The sequence below is a fragment of the Bos taurus genome, chromosome 9 (genome assembly GCF_002263795.3).
Source record: "Bos taurus isolate L1 Dominette 01449 registration number 42190680 breed Hereford chromosome 9, ARS-UCD2.0, whole genome shotgun sequence".
NCBI lineage: Eukaryota > Metazoa > Chordata > Mammalia > Artiodactyla > Bovidae > Bos > Bos taurus.
The window spans coordinates 42,600,295-42,620,879 of NC_037336.1; the positions used below are offsets into that span (position 1 = coordinate 42,600,295).

Here is a 20,585-nt window from a genome sequence, read left to right on the forward strand (position 1 = left end):
CTGCGAGGCCGTGCCACATTTCATAGGTTGGGCACAGATGATACGAGAGAGTGCCCTCACGCCCGTTCACTACCACTGCCAGAGTCTCAGGATAGCTTCCCAGAGGAACTGGCGCTTCGGCTCCATCCCTTTCTCCAGGGAGGGCTGGGGGCCAGCAAAAGACACTTAGCAGACACCAACCCTGGTTCAGAACACATATTTATGCGTGCCTACTCCGTGGTGGGCCCTGGGTATCCCACGATGAATCGGACTCTGCCCAAACTCCAGGGGCTGGGACACCGCTCGCCCATCCCTGTCACCCTCCGCCCTGACAGGCCAGGAAGAGGTGGGAGGAGCTGAGGTTTGCACCCTACCCCGCCTTCCCGGGATCACCTCCAGAGCCCCGCCCCTCGGGGCGTCCGGGCTGCGCCGCAAAGTAGGGAAAATTCTTTGCTGCAGAACAGCCCGCCTCCGTCTTTACGGCAAGTCGTATTTCACTCCTCTAATATGGCGTTCCCCATTTAGGCAGCGGCCGTGGTTTCTACCATAGATGGATGTGGGCAGTGCTGGGTTGAGGGTGTTATGTGTGTAACCCAGACTGCGGGATCTGCAGTTAAAGTTCGTTTCTGGTCACGACTCCAAAAACCCACCCTCTTGAGGGTCAAGAATCGCCGCTTTTTTCTAGTTCCCGCAAGTTCCTCATCTGTCCCTGGCTTGTTCCCCGCGCCACCTCCGGACACCCTCAAGTCCCTGAAACCCTCAGACTCAAACTATGAGCCTTCGGCAGCTGCTTTTGCGCTTGCCCCGTTATCTTGGGGCCTCGGGTCCCCTGCGTGGCCCCCTCGACACCATCTCTTCGGTGATCTCCTGTCGTGGTCAGTCCTCCAGGTCCCCGGCCCAGTGGAACCAAGTGGTGTCAGAGGCGGAGAAGATCGTGGGCTACCCCACGTCCTTCATGAGCCTCCGTTGCCTGCTGAGCGACGAGCTCTGCAACATCGCTATGCAGGTGCGGAAGCTGGTGGGGACTCAGCACCCTCTGCTTACCACAGTCAGGTGAGCTACACCTTCGCCCTGACACACTCTCACCCACTCTAGTCCTTTTTTCTGGCCGATACACTTTTCCTGCCTCTCTCAGACTGCCTGTTTATTTCTTTTTACTCCTTAATTTCCTCAGCCATCCTAGACATTCGGTGTTGTGTCTTAGTCCACTCACCTTAACATACTTTTATTAATATTTGCGATGCAAGAATGAGAACACGTGCGATTTTCGCATTTTTGCTTCATGGCTATTAAAGGTGAAGTTGCCTCGGTGATTTGTGGAAACATCGAGTAGGGATGTGGGTTTGAGTCACTTCCTAGAAATAGTCTTTTAAACGTGGGATAGTTTTATTTTCGGTTCTGCATTATTCAGGAAGTCACCTCTAGAAAGAATGGGTTGGGGGGAGATAGGCCAAAAGTTTGGCAGTCATTTGCAACTTTTGTCTCAGGCTTGAAGTAGGAATTTATCCAGTCAGTATTCATTTTCCCTTGGGATTTTTATCACTTTATGCTGGACTGCTACTGTGAAACCTGCTTTTAGGACTTTAAGGACCACAGCTTTGGGTTCCATTTTAAAAAACCCCACCTTTATATTAACAATTGCAAACACATAGAAAAGTTGCAGGAATAAAATTAATAACATACTTTAATTATATTCACCTATTATACACACACACACACACACACACACTATTCATGTATATGTAAATAAAATATATATACATACACATGTTTTTCCTGAATCGTTTGTGGTACATTTCATATGTCATTCCTTTACCCCTAAGTACGTCATTGTGTATTTCTTAAGCATAGGAATATTCTTTACATAACTCTAGTACAATAAGCAACTTACTTGTCCCCTAGGGAACATTTGGCAATGTATGGAAATGTTACAACTGGGCTGTGCTGCTGGTGTTTAATAGGTAAGAGGCCAGAGATGCTGTTAAACACCCTGCAGTGCCCAGGGCAACTCCCTACCGTGAAGAATTAGGTACACTAAAATGTCAGTAGTACCATTGTGGAGAAATCTTGGACAAAATTATCATTTTTATTAAAGAAAAAGCACAAACTTTTGAAATAATTGGAGGTTCACATGCAGTTGAAAGAAATACTATAGAGAGGTCCAATGTATCCTTTGCAGTTTTGTCCCACAAGCAGGATGTTGACACTGATACATTTCCATCACTACAAGGATCTCTCATATTGCTCTTTTATAGCTACCCTTACTTCCCTTTCTCTTGCTTTAATTTTTTATGAGACATCTGCTATTTCTTTGTTACTATAAAAGTTACCAAATAGCAATACCAAATAGCAGTAGTAGAGAGATTTTATTTCTTGGGCATCATTCCCAGTTATCAGGAATGTCATTTATGAGTAGGTTAAACTTGTTTTGAAGCTGAAATGTTAATTCTCCAGAGATTCTAGATGGTACACACTCAGAACACACGGCATGTATCTTTTAAAGCTTAATAGTGAGAGGAATGAGCTTACCACCCAGTTGAAGAAATATAACTTTTATCAATCCTGTTGAAGCTATCTCTATTCACTGGTTTATCTCCCTGATCCCCACTGAACTGAATTTTGTGTTTATTTTTCCTTTTTAAAGTTGCATGAGTGTTTTCTTAAATAGTAATGTGTCTAATAATGCTCATTTTTAAAATTTACAAATATTGTAGTTTATTGCATGTAGTCCTTTGTGACTTGCTTTTTAAATTTGTCATTGTTTCTAAGATTTATCCCTGTTGTGTTAACTATACTTTGTTAGTTTTTCACTGATGTGTGAGATTCTACTGTGTAAATACCATAGTCTTCTTTTGATCAGCATTTGTGTTGTTTGCAGTTTGTGGTGTTATGAAAAGTACTGCTGTGAATATCCTGAACATGTCTTCTGGTGTACTTGTCTTGAGAGAATAAAGGCGGGTATACACATGGTCAGCTTTAGGAGATAATAACAAATTGTTTTCCAAAGTCGTTATACCAGTTTACATTCTTACTAGCAGTATCTGACAGAGAAGGCAATGGCACCCCACTCCGGTACTCTTGCCTGGAAAATCCCATGGATGGAGGAGCCTGGAAGGCTGCAGTCCATGGGGTCGCTGAGGGTCGGACCCGACTGAGTGACTTCTCTTTCACTTTTCACTTTCATGCATTGGAGAAGGAAATGGCAATCCACTCCAGTGTTCTTGCCTGGAGAATCCCAGGGATGGGGGAGCCTAGTGGGCTGCCGTCTATGGGGTCGCACAGAGTTGGACACGACTGAAGCGACTTAGCAGCAGCAGCAGCAGCAGCAGTGTCTGAGTTCAAGTTACTCTGTGTTCTCACAATACATGAACCATGAAATGTCTTATTTTTTGCCAATCAAATAGTGGGTTTCTCTGTATGTGATGGGAATATGGTAGTGTTAGCAGTGGAGGATGTGGTAGTACAGTGAGCCCTCCAGATCTGTGAGTTCACAACCACACCCTGAACCAATTGTAGGTTCAATATTCAGTGGGGATGTTTCAGAAAGTCCCCCTGAAACAAAACTTGAGTTTGCTGTGCACCAGGAACTATTTTTATAGCACTAATATTGTATATACAACCATTTACATAGAATTGGCATTGTAAGTAATCTAGAGATGATTTAAAGTATAGGGGAAGATGTACCTTGGATTATACACAGATACTGTGAGGGACTTGAGAATCCTCAGATTTTGATATCCATGGGAGTTCCTGAATCTAATCCCCTTGGACTACATATTACATTGTGCATATGCATATTGTAGTGTCTATAATAAAGCATTGACATGAAAAGGGCAGAACTAGAAAAAGCCTTAGAAATGTGCATATTCTGAGAATTGCAGTTCATCTACTTGTCAGAGTATCAATTGGGGTCTTAGAGAAGACTCCTTCTGAGACCACCAGAGACACTCTAGATGAAAGCTTGTAAGACTAATGGCTCTGAAACTTTCCTGATTGTAGCCTCCCCTGCCTGCCTGTCCCTGATCTAATACAGTGAAAGAATTGGAGAAAGTTTCAGCGAAGCCATAGTAACATATGTGGATTACTTTATTTTGTAAGAAAAGGAGGAGTTAATCTGTATATAGTTTTGTTACATGTTTAAATTCTTTAAACAGTCTAAACTCACAGGCAGTCAGTGAACAAAAACCTTTTGGGGAGGTGATCCTGTATACACCTATTTCAGCAAAGAAGCAAGCATTTGATCCATAGGGTAGGCAGATTGTGGTTATTGTAAATTATAGCTAAAAACATGGATTAAGTAGCTATATTGTTTCACATGCTGCACCTTACTTTGTTGAAATCTTGTTGGCAAAGCATTGATAATTAAGACAGAGAGTATCTCAGTATGCTAGCCAAAGGACACAAAGACCCCATATAGTTAATATAGATAAGACCATAAAAAATTGGGTTTGGTAAATTCTTTTACTTAGTTCTGTTTTACATTTTGAGATTCCATTATTTACTTATATTGATATTCTGATCCCTTGGGTCATTTTACTTTTTGGGTAGATAAACACAGTGTATTAGGGATGAATCATATCTGATGGCCCTAAAATTTAGATGTACAGTGACATTTTTTGGCAAACAAGAGGAGAAAAGAAGGAAATCACCATAATTCATTATTCACTACCTTCTCTTTCTTTACCTAAGCTATCTCATCAATAAGAAGGGAAAGAGCCTAGAACTTACTTTTGTAACAGTTTAATTGAGAAGTGAGATTAAATTTAAAATCTTAAGATTTGGTGAGATAATGATCATATTGCTAACAATAGTGTAGCAATTAATTTTTTTACTCTTGTTCTTCTAGATGTTCTAGTATCTCTGTGTTGTAAGTTCCAATTAGATAAATAATCCTCAGTTCAATGTTTATTAAAGCTTGTGGAGGAGTATAAAGAACTCTATAACATGGACCATGTCCTTTGAGAATAGGCATCGTGTTGGACACAAGTATATTTACAGATATCTAACAGAAGGAGATAAATGACTTGTGACTAGTGAGTAGTAGAGATACATTAGCTATTACATTTAGAGATACTAAAGTGACCTGGCGAAAGATAAACACTGTATGATATTAATTATATATCGAATAAAAAAATAATCTAGTGAATATAACAGCAACAGCAACACCAACAACAAAAACAGATTCACAGATATAGAGAACAAACTAGTGGTTACTGGTAGGGAGAGGGAAGTGGGGAGGGGCCAGAAAGGAGTAGGGGATTAAGAGGTATAAACTACTGGGTATAAATTAAATGAGCTACAAGAATATATTGTATAGCACTAGGAATATACCTAGTATTTTTATAATAATTATGAATAATTATGAATTATTTTTATAATAATTTAAAAATTATGATTCACTTTGTTGTACACCTGAAATGTATACCATTGTACATTAACTGTCCCTCAATAACAAACATAAAAAATAAAGTGGCCTAGAATAGTAGAGAATCTTTCATGAAGAAATTGGGGTGTGATGAGAATAGATGGATGAAAACTACATGTGTAGTCTTTTTAGGATGGTGGTAATTTATTACAGTTTTTTTCTTCTTGATTCTTTTCATTTTCCTTTCTTCTCCAGGCTGACATACTTCTTCTATAGGCATAGTGAGTGAGTGAGTGAAAGTCGATCATTCGTGTCCGACTCTGCAACCCCACAGACTATACAATCCATGGGATTCTTCAGGGAGGACCTTAAAAGCAACAATAAGCAGTGTGATAAAGTGAACAGTATTAATAGAGCTATAATAGCTAAAGCAATATTGAAGAAAATAAAAAGAAAATGGAAGGAGTCATTCTACCTAATGTTAAGTCTAAGATATATATATAACTTCATTGATTAACACACTGTGGTATTGGCAGAGGAATAGATAGATCATTGAAATAGAATAGGAAACTCAGAAATAGATCAACACAAATACACCCAAGTTGATTTTTGACAAAGATGCAAAAGCAGTTTGATGGAGGGAGAATAGTCTTTTCAATAAATGGTGCTGGAACAATTTGGACATTATATAGGCAAGAAAGTAAACCTTGACCTAAACTTCACACCATGTTAAAAAAAAAAAAGAATCTACGTTAAATGGAATTAAATGTGAAATGTAAAACTATCAAATAAAACTTAAGAAAACATAGGAGGGGATATTTGGAATGTGGACTCGGTAAACAGTTTTTAGATGTGAAACAAAAAATGCAGTTCATTAAAGAAAAAAAGATCAATGATTGGATTTCATCAAAATTGAAAACTTTGTTCTGTGGAAAGACCTTGTTAATAGGTTCAAAAGATTAGCCACAGGGAGAAAACATCTGTAAATCACTTACCTGAAGGACTTGCATCCAGAATATATAAAGATCACTCTGAACTCAGTGGTAAGAAAACAGTTAGAAAATGGGCACAAAGCCTATAAAAACAGAAAATGAGTATATGAAAAGTTGTTGAACAATATTAGCCATTAGAAAAATGTGTGTTAAAACCATGATGAGATACCATTGCATACCTATTAGAATGACTAAAATAAAAAATACAATATGAAATCTTGGTGAAGATGCAGAGAAACTAGATTTCTCATACATTGCTGATTGTCATTGTTGTTTAGTCATTCAGTTCAGTCACTAAGTCGTGTCCAACTCTTTTTGACCTCTTTGTAGCACGCCAGGCTTCCCAGTCCATCACCAACTCCAGGAGCTTGCTCAAACTCACGTCCATTGAGTTGGTGATGCCATCCAACCATCTCATCCTCTGTTTCCTTCTCTTCCGTCCTTCAGTCTTTCCCAGCATCAGGGTCTTTTCTGATGAGTCAGATCATTGCGTCAGGTGGCCAAACTATTGGCGTTTCAGCTTCAGCATCAGTCCTTCCAACGAATATTCAGGACTGATTTCCTTTAGGATTGACTCGTTGGACCTCCTTGCTGTCCACAGGACTCTCAAGAGTCTCCTCCAACACCACAGTTCAAAAGCATCAATTCTTTGGCGCTTAGCTTTCTTTATAGTCCAACTCTCATATCCATACATGACTACTGGAAAAACCATAGCTTTGATTAGACGGACCTTTGTTGGCAACATAATGTCTCTGCTTTTTAATATGCTGTCTAGGTTGGTCATAACTTTTCTTCCAAGGAGCAAACATCTTTTAATTCCGTGGCTGCAGTCACCGTCTGCAGTGATTTTGGAGCCCAAAAAAGTAAAGTCTGTCACTGTTTTCACTGTTTCCCCATCTATTTGCCATGAAGTGATGGGACCAGATGCCATGATATTAGTTTTTTGAATGTTGAGCTTTAAGCCAATTTTTTCACTCTCCTCTTTCACTTTCATCCAGAGGCTCTTTAGTTCGTCTTCACTTTCTGCCGTAAGGGTGGTGTCATCTGCATATGTGAGGTTATTGATATTTCTCCCGGCAATCTTGATTCCAGCTTGTGCTTCATCCAGCCCAGCAGTTCGCATAATGTACTCTGCATGTAAGTTAAATAAGCAGGGTGACAGTATACAGCCTTGATGTACTCCTTTGCCAATTTGGAACCAGTCTGTTGTTCCATGTCCAGTTCTAACTGTTGCTTCTTGACCTGCATACAGATTTCTCAGGAGGCAGGTCAGATGGTCTGGAATTCCCATCTCTTGAAGAATTTTCCACAGTTTGTTGTGATCCAAAGGCAAGTGCAAGTCAAAGCGTTTGGCGTAGTCAGTAAAGCAGAAATAGATGTTTTTCTGGAACTTGCTTGCTTTTTCAATGATCCAACGGATGTTGGCAATTTGATCTCTGGTTCCTCTGCATTTTCTAAATCCAGCTTGAACATCTGGAAGTTCTTGGTTCACGTACTGTTGAAGCCTGACTTGGAGAATTTTGAGCTAACGTGTGAGATGAGTGCAATTGTGTGATAGTTTGAACATTGTTTGGCATTACCTTTCTTTGGGATTGGAATGAAAACTGACCTTTTCCAGTGCTGTGGCCACTGCTGAGTTTTCCAAATTTGCTGGCATATTGAATGCAGCACTTTAACAGCATCATCTTTTAGGACTTGAAATAGCTCAGCTGAAATAGTTGAAATAGAAACTTGAAATAGTTTAGTCGCTCAGTCATGTCCAGGTCTTTGCGACCCCATGGACTGCAGCATGCCAGGCTTCCCTGTCCTTCATCATCTCCTGGAGTTTGCTCAAACTCATGTTGAGTCAGTGATACCATCCAACCATCTCATCCTCTGTCACCCCCTTCTCCTCCTGCCTTCAGTCTTTTGCATCATCAGAGTGAAAAGTGAAAGTCAGTCAGTTGTGTCTGACTCTTTGTGACCCATGGACTATATAGGCCATGGAATTCTCTAGGCCAGAATACTGAAGTGGATCAAACCCAGGCCTCCGGCATTGCAGGTGGATTCTTTACCAGCTGAGTCACAAGGGAAGCCAAAAATACTGCAGTGGGTAGCCTATCCCTTCTCCAGCAAATCTTCCCGACCCAGGAATTGAACCAGGATCTCCTGCATTGCAGGCAGATTCTTTACCAAATGAGCTATCAGGGAAGCCTTTTCCAGCATCAGGGTCTTTTCCAGTGAGTCAATTCTTCACATCAGGTGGCCAAAGTATTGGAGCTTCAGCTTCAGCATTGGTCCTTCCAGTGAATATTCAAGGTTGATTTCCTTTAGGATTGACTGGTTTGATCTCCTTGCAGTCCAAGGGACTCTCAAGAGTCTTCTGTAGCACCATAGTTTGAACATTGCTGATGGGAATGTAAAAATGTTACAGCCACTCTGGAATACCTGACCTGCTTCTTGAGAAACCTGTATTTAGGTCAGGAAGCAACAATTAGAACTGGACACGGAACAACAGACTGGTTCCAAATAGGAAAAGGAGTACATCAAGGCTGTATACTGTCACCCTGCTTATTTAACTTCTATGCAGAGTACATCATGAGAAACGCTGGGCTATAAGAAGCACAAGCTGGAATCAAGATTGCCGGGAGAAAGAACAATAACCTCAGATATGCAGATGACACCACCCTTACGGCAGAAAGTGAAGAAGAACTAAAGAGCCTCTTGATGAAAGTGAAAGAGTAGAGTGAAAAAATTAACTTAAAGCTCAACATTCAAAAAACTAATATCATGGCATCTGGTCCCATCACTTCATGGCATATAGATGGGCAAACAGTGAAAACAGTCGCTGATTTTATTTTTTGGGGGTCCAAAATATCTGCAGATGGTGATTGCAGCCATGAAATTAAAAGATGCTTACTCCTTGGAAGGAAAGTTATGACCAACCTAGAGAGCATATTTAAAAAGCAGAGACATTACATTGCCAACAAAGGTCCATCTAGTCAAGGCTATGGTTTGTCCAGTAGTGATGTATGTATGTGAGATTCGGACTATAAAGAAAGCTGAGCACTGAGGAATTGATGCTTTTGAACTGCGGTGTTGGAGAAGACCCTTGAGAGTCCCTTGGACTGCAAGGAGATCCAACCAGTCCATCCTAAAGGAGATCAATCCTGGGCGTTCATTGGAAGGACTGATATTGAAGCTGAAACCAATACTTTGGCCAACTGATGTGGAGAGCTGACTCATTTGAAAAGACCCTGATGCTGAGAGAGATTGAGGGCAGGAGTAGAAGGGGACGACAGAGGATGAGGTGGTTGGATGGCATCACCAACTCAACGGACGTGAGTTTGGGTAAACTTCCAGAGTGGGTGATGGAGAGGGAGGTCTGGCATGCTGCGGTTCATGGGGTCACAAAGAGTCGGACATGACTGAGTGACTGGACTGAACTGACTCTGGAATACAGTGTGGCAGTTTTTTATTAAATTAAACATACACATAACATAGAACCCAGCAATCACACTTGAGCATTTATTCCAGAGAAATAAAAACTCATATCAAAACCTATACAGGAATGGTTATAGCAACCTTATTTGTGACAGCTAAGAACTGGAAACAACTCATACCTCACTGAATGGTGAAATGCTGAACAAACTGTGGTGCATCCATACAGTGGAATAGTTTTTGTTTAGTTGCTAAGTTGTTTCCAACTCTTTGTGACCCCATGGACTGTAGCCCTCCAGACTCCTCTGTTCATGAGATTTCCCAGGTAAGAATACTGGTTAGGTTGCAGTTTCCTTCTCCAGAGAATCTTCCTGACCCAGAGATGGAACCCGGGTCTCCTGCATTGCAGGTGGATTTTTTTAACCACTGAGCCACCTGGGAAGCCCTAAAACTCTATATGGTGGTGGTGTTCAGTTGCTAGATCACATCCAGCTCTTTGTGACCCCATGATCTGCAGCATACCAGTCTCCTCTGTCCTTTACCATCTTCCAGAGTTTGCCCAAATTCAGCGTCCATTGAGTTGATGATGCTATCTAACCATCTCATCCTTTGCCACCCTCTCCTCCTTTTGCCTTCAGTCTTTCCCATCATCAGGGTCTTTTCCAGTGAGTAGGCTCTTTTCATCAGGTGGTGGAAGTATGTTATTTTTTTATTTTGTTTTATTTATTTATTTTTGGCTGCACAGGATCTTTGTTGCTGTTGTAGGCTTTTTCTAGTTGTGTTGTGCAGAGTCTACTCTAGTTGCAGTTAGCACATAGGCTTCTCATTGCGGTGGCTTCTCCTTTTGTAGAACACATGCTCTAGGGTGTGCAGGTTTCAGTAGTTGTGGTGCATGGCTCAGTGGTTGTGGCTCACAGGCTTAGTGGAATCTTTCTGTACCATGGATTGAACCCATGTTCCCTACATTGGCAGGCAGATTCTTTACCACTGGACTACCAGAAAAGTCCCAGTGTTAATTTTTAGTTTTGGTATTATCCTACAGTTGTGTATTGAAGGAAGCTGGGTCAAAGATACATAAGGACTTTATATCCACAAGTTCCACATATACATGGATTCAGCCAACCATGGATCAAGAATATTTTGGGGAAAAAATTCCAGAAATTTCCAGAAAACAAAACTTGAATTTGCTAAGCCAGGCAACTTTTGATATAACATACATTGTATCTACTACTATTTGCATAATATTTACATGGTATTAGGTATTGTAAGTAATCTGGAGATGATTTAATGTAAACTAGAGGATGTGCATAGGTTATATGTAACTACTACACCATTTTATAGCAACACAAATTTTGGGGTCGTGTAACCAATCCCTCTCTGGATACCTAGTGAAGACTGTACTATTTTTATGTCTTTCTGTGAGTCTGTAATTATTTTGTTATGTTGAAAAGCTAAAGAAAAAAAAAATCACCTCTAACAGAGAGAATGAATGGATGGATGGATGGACGAACAAATGAACAAACAGTAAGTAACCTGCAGGACAGGAAGCTTACATGTATGTTTTAGTTTCATCTCTGTCAGTAGGTGTCAACAGTGTGACCTTAAGTAAGTTATTCTATCTCTGGGCTTTAATTTCCTAAGTAATGAAATAAGAAGTTTGACTAAATGATTTCCAAAGGTGTTGCCAATTCTGCCTAGTAGAAATTGGTATTGTAACTGAGCATGGTAGCTAAGGGAGCTGTTGTCACTTCTCAGACAGGTAATGATGAGTAGATTGAATGCAGTGTATAATACAAATTTATCATCCTTTTCCTACTGTTTAAAAATCCTGAAAAGTCAGGGAAAAAAACATTTTCTTGGAAAGAATGAAATACTTAGGAATATATCTACCTAAAGAAACTAAAGACCTATATATAGAAAACTATAAAACACTGGTGAAAGAAATCAAAGAGGACACTAATGGAGAAATATACCATGTTCATGGATCGGAAGAATCAATATAGTGAAAATGAGTATACTACCCAAGGCAATCTATAGATACAATGCAATCCCTATCAAGCTACCAATGGTATTTTTCACAGAGCTAGAACAAATAATTTCACAATTTGTATGGAATACAAAAAACCTCGAATAGCCAAAGCAATCTTGAGAAAGAAGAATGGAACTGGAGGAATCAACCTGCCTGACTTCAGGCTCTACTACAAAGCCACAGTCATCAAGACAGTATGACAGAGACAGAAATATAGATCAATGGAACAAAATAGAAAGCCCAGAGATAAACCCATGCACCTACGGACACCTTATCTTTGACAAACGAGGCAAGAATATACAATGGAGAAAAGACAATCTCTTTAACAAGTGGTGCTGGGAAAACTGGTCAACCACTTGTAAAAGAATGAAACTAGAACACTTTCTAACACTATACACAAAAATTAACTCAAAATGGATTAAAGATCTAAACGTAAGACCAGAACTATAAAACTCCTAGAGGAAAACATAGGCAAAACACTCTCTGACATACATCACAGCAGGATCCTCTATGACCCACCTCCCAGAATGTTGGAAATAAAAGCAAAAATAAACACATGGGATCTAATTAAAATTAAAAGCTTTTGCACAACAAAAGAAATTATAAGCAAGGTGAAAAGACTGCCTTCAGAATGGGAGAAAATAATAGCAAATGAAGCAACTGACAAACAACTAATCTTAAAAATATACAAGCAACTCCTACAGCTCAATTCCAGAAAAATAAACAACCCAATCCAAAAATGGGCCAAAAAACTAAATAGACATTTCTCCAAAGAAGACATACAGATGGCTAACAAACACATGAAAAGATGCTCAACATCACTCATTATCAGAGAAATGCAAATAAACACCACAATGAGGTACCATTACACGCCAGTCAGAATGGCTGCGATCCAAAAGTCTACAAGCAATAAATGCTGGAGACGATGTGGAGAAAAGGGAACCCTCTTACACTGTTGGTGGGAATGCAAACTAGTACAGGCACTATGGAGAACAGTGTGGAGATTCCTTAAAAAACTGGAAATAGAACTGCCATACGACCCAGCAATCCCACTGCTGGGCATACACACTGAGGAAACCAGAATTGAAAGAGACACGTGTACCCCAATGTTCATCGCAGCACTGTTTATAATAGCCAGGACATGGAAACAACCTAGATGTCCATCAGCAGATGAATGGATAAGAAAGCTGTGGTACATATACACAATGGACTATTACTTAGCCATTAAAAAGAATACATTTGAATCAGTTCTAATGAAGTGGATGAAACTGGAGCCGATTATACAGAGTGAAGTAACCCAGAAAGAAAAACACCAATACAGTATACTAACGCATGTATATGGAATTTAGAAAGAAGGTAACAATAACCCTGTATGCGAGACAGCAAAAGAGACACAGATGTATAGAACAGTCTTTTGGACTCTGTGGGAGAGGGAGGGGGGAGATGATTTGGGAGAATGGCATTGAAACATGTATAATATCAAATAAGAAACAAATCACCAGTTCAGGTTCTATGCGGGATACAGGAAGCTTGGGGCTGGTGCACTGGGATGACCCAGAGGGATGGTATGGGGAGGGAGGTGGGAGGGGGTCCAGGATTGGGAACACGTGTACACCCGTTGCGGATTCATGTTGATGTATGGCAAAACCAATACAATATTGTAAATTCAGTTTATTCAGTTGCTCAGTCGTGTCCGACTCTTTGCGACCCCATGAATTGCAGCACGCCAGGCCTCCTGTCCATCACCAACTCCCGGAGTTCACTCAGACTCACGTTCATCGAGTCAATGATGCCATCCAGCCATCTCATCCTCTGTCGTCCCCTTCTCCTCCTGCCCCCAATCCCTCCCAGCATCAGAGTCTTTTCCAATGAGTCATCTCTTCGCATGAGGTGACCAAAGTACTGGAGTTTCAGCTTTAGCATCATTCCTTCCAAAGAAATCCCAGGGCTGATCTCCTTCAGAATGGACTGGTTGGATCTCCTTGCAGTCCAAGGGACTCTCGAGAGTCTTCTCCAACACCACAGTTTAGAAGCATCAATTCTTTAGTGCTCAGCTTTCTTCACAGTCCAACTCTCACATCCATACATGACGACAGGAAAAACCATAGCCTTGACTAGACGGACCTTTGTTGGCAGAGTAATATCTTTGCTTTTCAATATACTATCTAGGTTGGTCATAACTTTCCTTCCAAGGAGTAAGCGTCTTTTAATTTCATAGCTGCAGTCACCATCTGCAGTGATTTTGGAGCCCAAAAAAATAAAGTCTGACACTGTTTCCACTGTTTCTCCATCTATTTGCCATGAAGTGATGGGACCAGATGCCATGATCTTAGTTTTCTGAATGTTGAGCTTTAAGCCAACTTTTTCACTCTCCACTTACTTTCATCAAGAGGCTTTTGAGTTCCTCTTCGCTTTCTGCCATAAGGGTGGTGTCATCTGCTTATCTGAGGTTATTGATATTTCTCCCGGCAATCTTGATTCCAGCTTGTGTTTCTTCCAGCCCAGCGTTTCTCATAATGTACTCTGCATAGAAGTTAAATAAGCAGGGTGACAATATACAGCCTTGACGTACTCCTTTTCCTATTTGGAACCAGTCTGTTGTTCCATGTCCAGTTCTAACTATAGCTTCCTGACCTGCATATAGGTTTCTCAAGAGGCAGGTCAGGTGGTCTGGTATTCCCATCTCTTTCAGAATTTTCCAGTTTATTGTGATCCACACAGTCAAAGGCTTTGGCATAGTCAATAAAGCAGAAGTAGATGTTTTTCTGGAACTCTCTTGCTTTTTTGATGATCCAGCGGATTGTTGGTAATTTGATCTCTGGTTCCTCTGCCTTTTCTAAAAGTAGCTTGTACATCTGGAAGTTCACGGTTGACATGTTGCTGAAGCCTGGCTTGGAGAATTTTGAGCATTACTTTACTAGCATGTGAGATGAGTGTAACTGTGCAGTAGTTTGAGCGTTCTTTGGCATTGCCCTTCTTTGGGATTGGAATGAAAACTGACCTTTTCCAGTCCTGTGGCCACTGCTGAGTTTTCCAAATTTGCTGGTATATTGAGTGCAGCAGTTTCACAGCATCATCTTTCAGGATTTGAAATAGCTCAACTGGAATTCCATCACCTCCACTAGCTTTGTTCGTAGTGATGCTTTCTAAGGCCCACTTGACTTCACATTCCAGGATGTCTGGCTCTAGATGAGTGATTACACCATTGTGATTATCTGGGTCGTGAAGATCTTTTTTGTACCGTTCTTCTGTGTATTCTTGCTACCTCTTCTTAATATCTTCTGCTTCTGTTAGGTCCATACCATTTCTGTCCTTTATCAAGCCCATCTTTGCATGAAATGTTCCCTTGGTATCTCTGATTTTCTTGAAGAGATCTCTAGTCTTTCCCACTCTGTTATTTTCCTCTATTTCTTTGCATTGATCGCTGAGGAAGGCTTTCTTATCTCTCCTTGCTATTCTTTGGAACTCTGTATTCAGATGCTTATATCTTTCCTTTTCTCCTTTGCTTTTCACTTCTCTTCTCTTCACAGCTATTTGTAAGGCCTCCCCAGACAGCCATTTTGCTTTTTTGCATTTCTTTTCCATGGGGATGGTTTTGATCCCTGTCTCCTGTACAATGTCACAAACCTCCGTCCGTAGTTCATCAGGCACTCTATCAGATCTAGGCCCTTAAATCTATTTCTCACTTCCACTGTATAATCATAAGGGATTTGATTTAGGTCATACCTGAATGGTCTAGTGGTTTTCCCTACTTTCTTCAATTTAAGTCTGAATTTGGCAATAAGGAGTTCATGATCTGAGCCACAGTCAGCTCCTGGTCTTGTTTTTGCTGACTATATAGAGCTTCTCCATCTTTGGCTGCAAAGAATATAATCAATCTGATTTCGGTGTTGAGCATCTGGTGATGTCCATGTGTAGAGTCTTCTCTTGTTGTTGGAAGAGGGTGTTTGCTATGACTAGTGCATTCTCTTGGCAAAACTCTATTAGTCTTTGCCCTGCTTCATTCCGTATTCCAAGGCCAAATTTGCCTTTTACTTCATGTGTTTCTTGACTTCCTACTTTTGCATTCCAGTCCCCTATAATGGAAAGGACATCTTTTTTGGGTGTAAATTAAGTAGCCTCTAATTAAAATAAATTTAAATTAAAAAGAAAAAGAGTAGTTACATAAAAAAAAAATGTTTTCTTAGACTCATAAATCTGACCTGAACTGAGGTGAGATCATTCATAGTCGTTCTGTATCCAAGTTAATGCGAATATTCTTGCATTTTGCTACAGAAATATAAATTTGTTTGCTTCCAGGCTGCTGCCACAGATTATTCTGGAGTGCTAGATGAATTGCACCTTTCTAAACTCAGAAAAATGTTGAATTTTGAAAGACATTCAGTTTCAGGGACTTTGGATGAGATTGTGGACCTGTCCAAGCCAGACAGAGGTATGCAGGGTGGAGGAGAAGTCCACGTATGTGTGTGGATGAGTCACGTGGGAGAGGCTGAAGGTCATGACGGTGTATCAGTCTCCATCTTCCAGTACCGCCTGCACCCCATGGTCATTGCCATCTTGCTGTTGTTGTTGCTTAGTCGCCCAGTCATGTCCAACTCTTTTGCGACCCCATGGATTGGGATTATCTGGGCTAGAATACTGGAGTGGGTTGTCATTTCTTTTCTCCATGGGGTCTTCCCAACCCAGGGATCAAACCCATATCTCTTGCATGGCAGGCAGATTCTTTACCGCTGAACCCACCATTTAATACAAGGAATTAAATGTAATTATCCATTTGTGCAAAATATACATTTTTATATATTTATTTAAAATTTTTAAGTGTTTATTTAATTTTTGGCTGTGCTGGGTCTTCATTGCTCACAGGTTTTTCTCTAGCTGTGGTGAGCAGGGGCTATTCTGTAGTTGCAGTGCATGGACTTCTGATTGCAGTGGCTTCTCTTGTCGCATAGCATGGGCTCTAGGGCACGTGTGCTCAGCAGTAGTGGCTCCTGGGCTCTGGGGCACGGGCTCAGTAGTTGTGGCGCACGAGCTTAGTTGCTCCAAGGCATGAGGGATCTTCCCTGATCAGGGATCGAACCCAGGTCTACTGCATTGGCAGTTGGATTCTTTACCACTGAGCCATTGGGGAAACCCTATATTTTTATTTTTAATCATTTAAATTTGTATAAATCGTATTATTTTTGAGTATTTCTAGCTTTTATGAATTCACTGCATGTGCTGTCTGTTGTCAAGAACTTAAAGCTTTTAATAGGAGAGGGCGATGGCACCCCATTCCAGTACTTTTGCCTGGAAAATCCTATGGATGCAGGAGCCTGGTGGGCTGCAGTCCATGAGGTTGCGAAGAGTCGGACACAACCGAGCGACTTCACTTTCACTTTTCACTTTCATGCATTGGAGAAGGAAATGACAACCCACTCCAGTGTTCTTGCCTGGAGAATCCCAGGGACGGGGGAGCCTGGTGGGCTGCCGTCTCTGGGGTCACACAGAGTTGGACACGACTGAAGCGACTTAGCAGCAGCAGCTTTTAGGAATTCGCTGCATGTGCTATGTATCGTCAAGAACTTTTAATAAACATGGAGGACACTTAATTGTTTGAAAGGTAATGAATAATACTTTTTTTCATGTAGAATTGATTACATTTTTGTTGTTTAACATAACTGATTCCATTGTGCAATATGGCTGTTTTCATTGATTACTCTTGACAGATTTGACTCTTAGGATAAAATTTTTGTTTAAATGTTTTGTCTTTTTACTGTTGCCTTGAGAAAACTGTGATCTCTATTTCAGGTTTAGATAGATGGGATCAATTTGGTATGCCTCTATTGGAGACAAATTATGACATTTAATCCCTCTCTTAGAGGGTGTTGATACCTTGGTAGAGACTTTTTGTTCCTGATTTTACTGCAGTTTCTTACTACTTAAAAAACCTTATTAGTCTTTTCTGCATGGTAAAATTCTTCAGAGCTCTTTGAATTTATTATTGGATATTTAATTTTAGTCTCTTCCATGTTTATGAAAGACCCTTTCTAGACTCAGTTCTGTAATTACTGTACTGAAAGCCTACCTTACTTATGAAGGACTTTTTCTTGGATGACTTGGAGAAAATTATAAATTTTAATTCATTCCACAAATATTTGAGGTGCTCTCGGCATGGATGTACAAACAAGAATAAGACATAGTTGCTGCCCTTCAGGAATTCATGAGAGGCAGTATAGTGAGCACGAGCTCTGAAATCAGACTATCCTGACTCTGCCCCTACCAAGGTATGGATCTCAGGAGATTTGCTTAACCTCTCTATGCCTTAGTTTCTTCATTTGTAAAATGAGGATAATAATGGTACATATTAATATGTCTTAGGGTTTTATGAAGAGTAAATGGGCAAATATAGAAGAGTACCTGGAACATAAAAAGTAGTCACAATTTAGCAGTTATCCTTATTATTAGAAAGTTTTTTTAGTTGGGAGGCATGCAGATAGAGGATATTGAGATAAATTCTGTAGTATGTATGAGCAATATGCAGAGGGGGGAAAAAAATCTCTAGAGAAAACTGAAGACTTCCAAAGTTGAGGTGACATATGAATTGGGACATGTTGGATGAGAAGGAAATGACTAAGGCTGGAAAAAATAAGACAAGAGAAGTTGCCTAGCAAAGTGTAGGGAAGTAGTAGTTAGGTGTACCCTGAACATGGGATGGATGAGGCAAAAAGAATAGACTGGAAATGTCTGCTTCTTCTAAGATAGGATAACATGCTGCAAACAGGTCGGAAACTGGATTAAAAATATGAACAACCATATTCTGCTTAGGGTACAAGGAGCACAGGCTTGTGATCCCTCTGAGTGAGAAAACAAATGAGGTGAGAGCTATGATCACTGAAACTTTCTGCTGAGAGGTACATTCCAAACAGCAGCACAGAGAGAGGAAACTCTAGCAGAGGATGCTGACACTGCTGAATTGAAGAGATGGATCAGATTTGGGGGAGGCTGAGGCAGCTGGAAATGTGGGACAGAATGCAGAAGAGGAGAGAGCATGCACAGAAGGGCTCCAGAAATCTCAGGTGCCCACTTGAGTCTGTTGCTGAAAACTAAGCAGCACACACAGGAGGAAGCTCGCTGAGGCAGGAGCGCTGTAAAGCTGCATAACTCTCAGAGTTCTTGGGGAACCGGGAGACATGCAAGTTGACTGGACAGTGTGGAAAGGACTCTTGGATCAGCTGGACACTCTAGAGAACCCAGAACAATTATGCCTTAGTAATGGGACAAGAAGTATTCTTAATGCCTACTAATTAATGTTAGCTCAGAGCTAGTAGGTAAAAATCCTCAAGAGGATTGGGTATTTCCCTTTTGCCAACTCACCATTATCTGGTTAATGGACAGAGATGCATTTGGGAAAAATAATCTTCCAGAAGGGATTTGGCCTCTTATCCAAGAACCGAGGGTCTTAGATTTGACTGAGAGGCCAGGACTGTCTATAGTAGTGCCTCAGATAGGTCTCTGTTCACTAGACCTGGAGTTATTTGTTTTTGATTATTTAAATCAAAACAGATCTTAGTGGGATGGCTGTTGGTTTGAATTCTTGGGTCTGATCAATTAAATATAGACAGGGATTTCTGCCTATCACAACAAAACCTGAGAAATACCTAGTATTCCCAATATCCACCTTGCTGCCTCTAAGAGTCACCATGCCCCCTTTGCTTCTGGCAGTTAACTGCTTCCACTAGATCCAGCCTTCCCTGGGCTACTACCATCACTTTCTGAGTTCAGGGAGTCCATTTCATTTGTAGTCTCTCCCACCTAAATCCTTAGCCCTTTCTAGAAGCCACTAAAGTGATTAGTAATGGTTGTGGGATACCCTTCACTAATCTTTTTCTTGTGTCAAGAGTGAAGATGTTACTGAATTGCAAGTCCGTGTGCCTGATGCACAGTGAAGCGAATCAATACTAAAACATTAGCGTTTGGAACAGAGAAAGGTTTATCACAGGTTCATAGAGAGAGGTGATGGGTGTCTCATGCCCTAAGAACCCCAAAGTTAGTGAAAGCTTTCAGCAAGTCCCTTTAAAAGCAAAAGGTGAGAGATAGGCCTGGTTAGTTGTTGCAGACTTGGTGCCAGATCCTTTGCTCTTGAGGTCAGGTAATGATGTTGCCTTGAAATCTCTACCAAACGAATGTTATTCTCTGTCTCGATAAAAAAGGGCAAGGTCCAAGGCACAACTTTCATTCTCTAAGGTCCCAGTCCTGGCTAAGAGGAGTAGATCTCAGTTGGCAGCTCTCGCAGGGCCAAGTCCCCAGACACCACCCATCCATAACCGGGCTCCCACACCTTGCCCAGCTGTCATCTCTAAGGGAGCCAGGCACCCAACCCCACTGGCCTCAGTCTCCTCAGGCTGCCCAAGTCGGGGAGACCAGGTCTCACAGCCTGCAACCCAAGCAAATGATCACTGCTGTTACGTCTCAGAGACAGGGATGGGGGAGAGGTTCACTGTTGGCTCAAGGCCTGGGCCAAGACATTCAAGGGCCTTAATTAGGGCTCTGGACCCTGCAGGATGTAGTCCCCAATCTGTTCCCTGGGTCCTCCAGCTCACCCACTGGCCCAAGGTTGGGTGAGCTGGAGGGCTTCCAGGAGAAGGCCTAAATCTGCCTCTTACCTCACTCTCTACCTGATGACTGTTACACCACTGACTGTTGGCTGAATCACTTCTTTAATAGTCCCTCATTGACAGTTACTTGTGGGCAGGGTCCACTGTGGCACTGACCAGTAGCTGAGCAGGACAACCAACAGTTGCTCATGGACAGTTGGTTGCTT

The 20,585-nt window shown here is 41.2% G+C and overlaps 1 protein-coding gene and 1 long non-coding RNA gene across 4 annotated transcripts in view; one reads left to right on the top strand and one right to left on the bottom strand.

The window, feature by feature from the left end:
* The first annotated feature begins 475 nt into the window (after nucleotides 1–475).
* Nucleotides 476–20,585, top strand: part of PDSS2 (decaprenyl diphosphate synthase subunit 2) — a 276,315-nt gene continuing 256,205 nt past the window's right edge. For 2 of the 3 annotated variants that reach the window (XM_024996619.2, XM_059889703.1), the window contains exon 1: nucleotides 476–1,032. In XM_024996619.2, the coding sequence (XP_024852387.1) occupies nucleotides 752–1,032 (281 nt within the window). In that variant the 5' untranslated portion in view covers nucleotides 476–751. 3 annotated transcript variants of the gene reach the window in all.
* LOC132346101 (uncharacterized) lies at nucleotides 5,379–20,516 on the bottom strand. Its single transcript, XR_009495809.1, has 3 exons — nucleotides 20,428–20,516; nucleotides 6,340–6,419; nucleotides 5,379–5,711 (listed from the first exon to the last, which is right to left on the bottom strand). It is a non-coding gene; the product is annotated as an uncharacterized lncRNA (long non-coding RNA).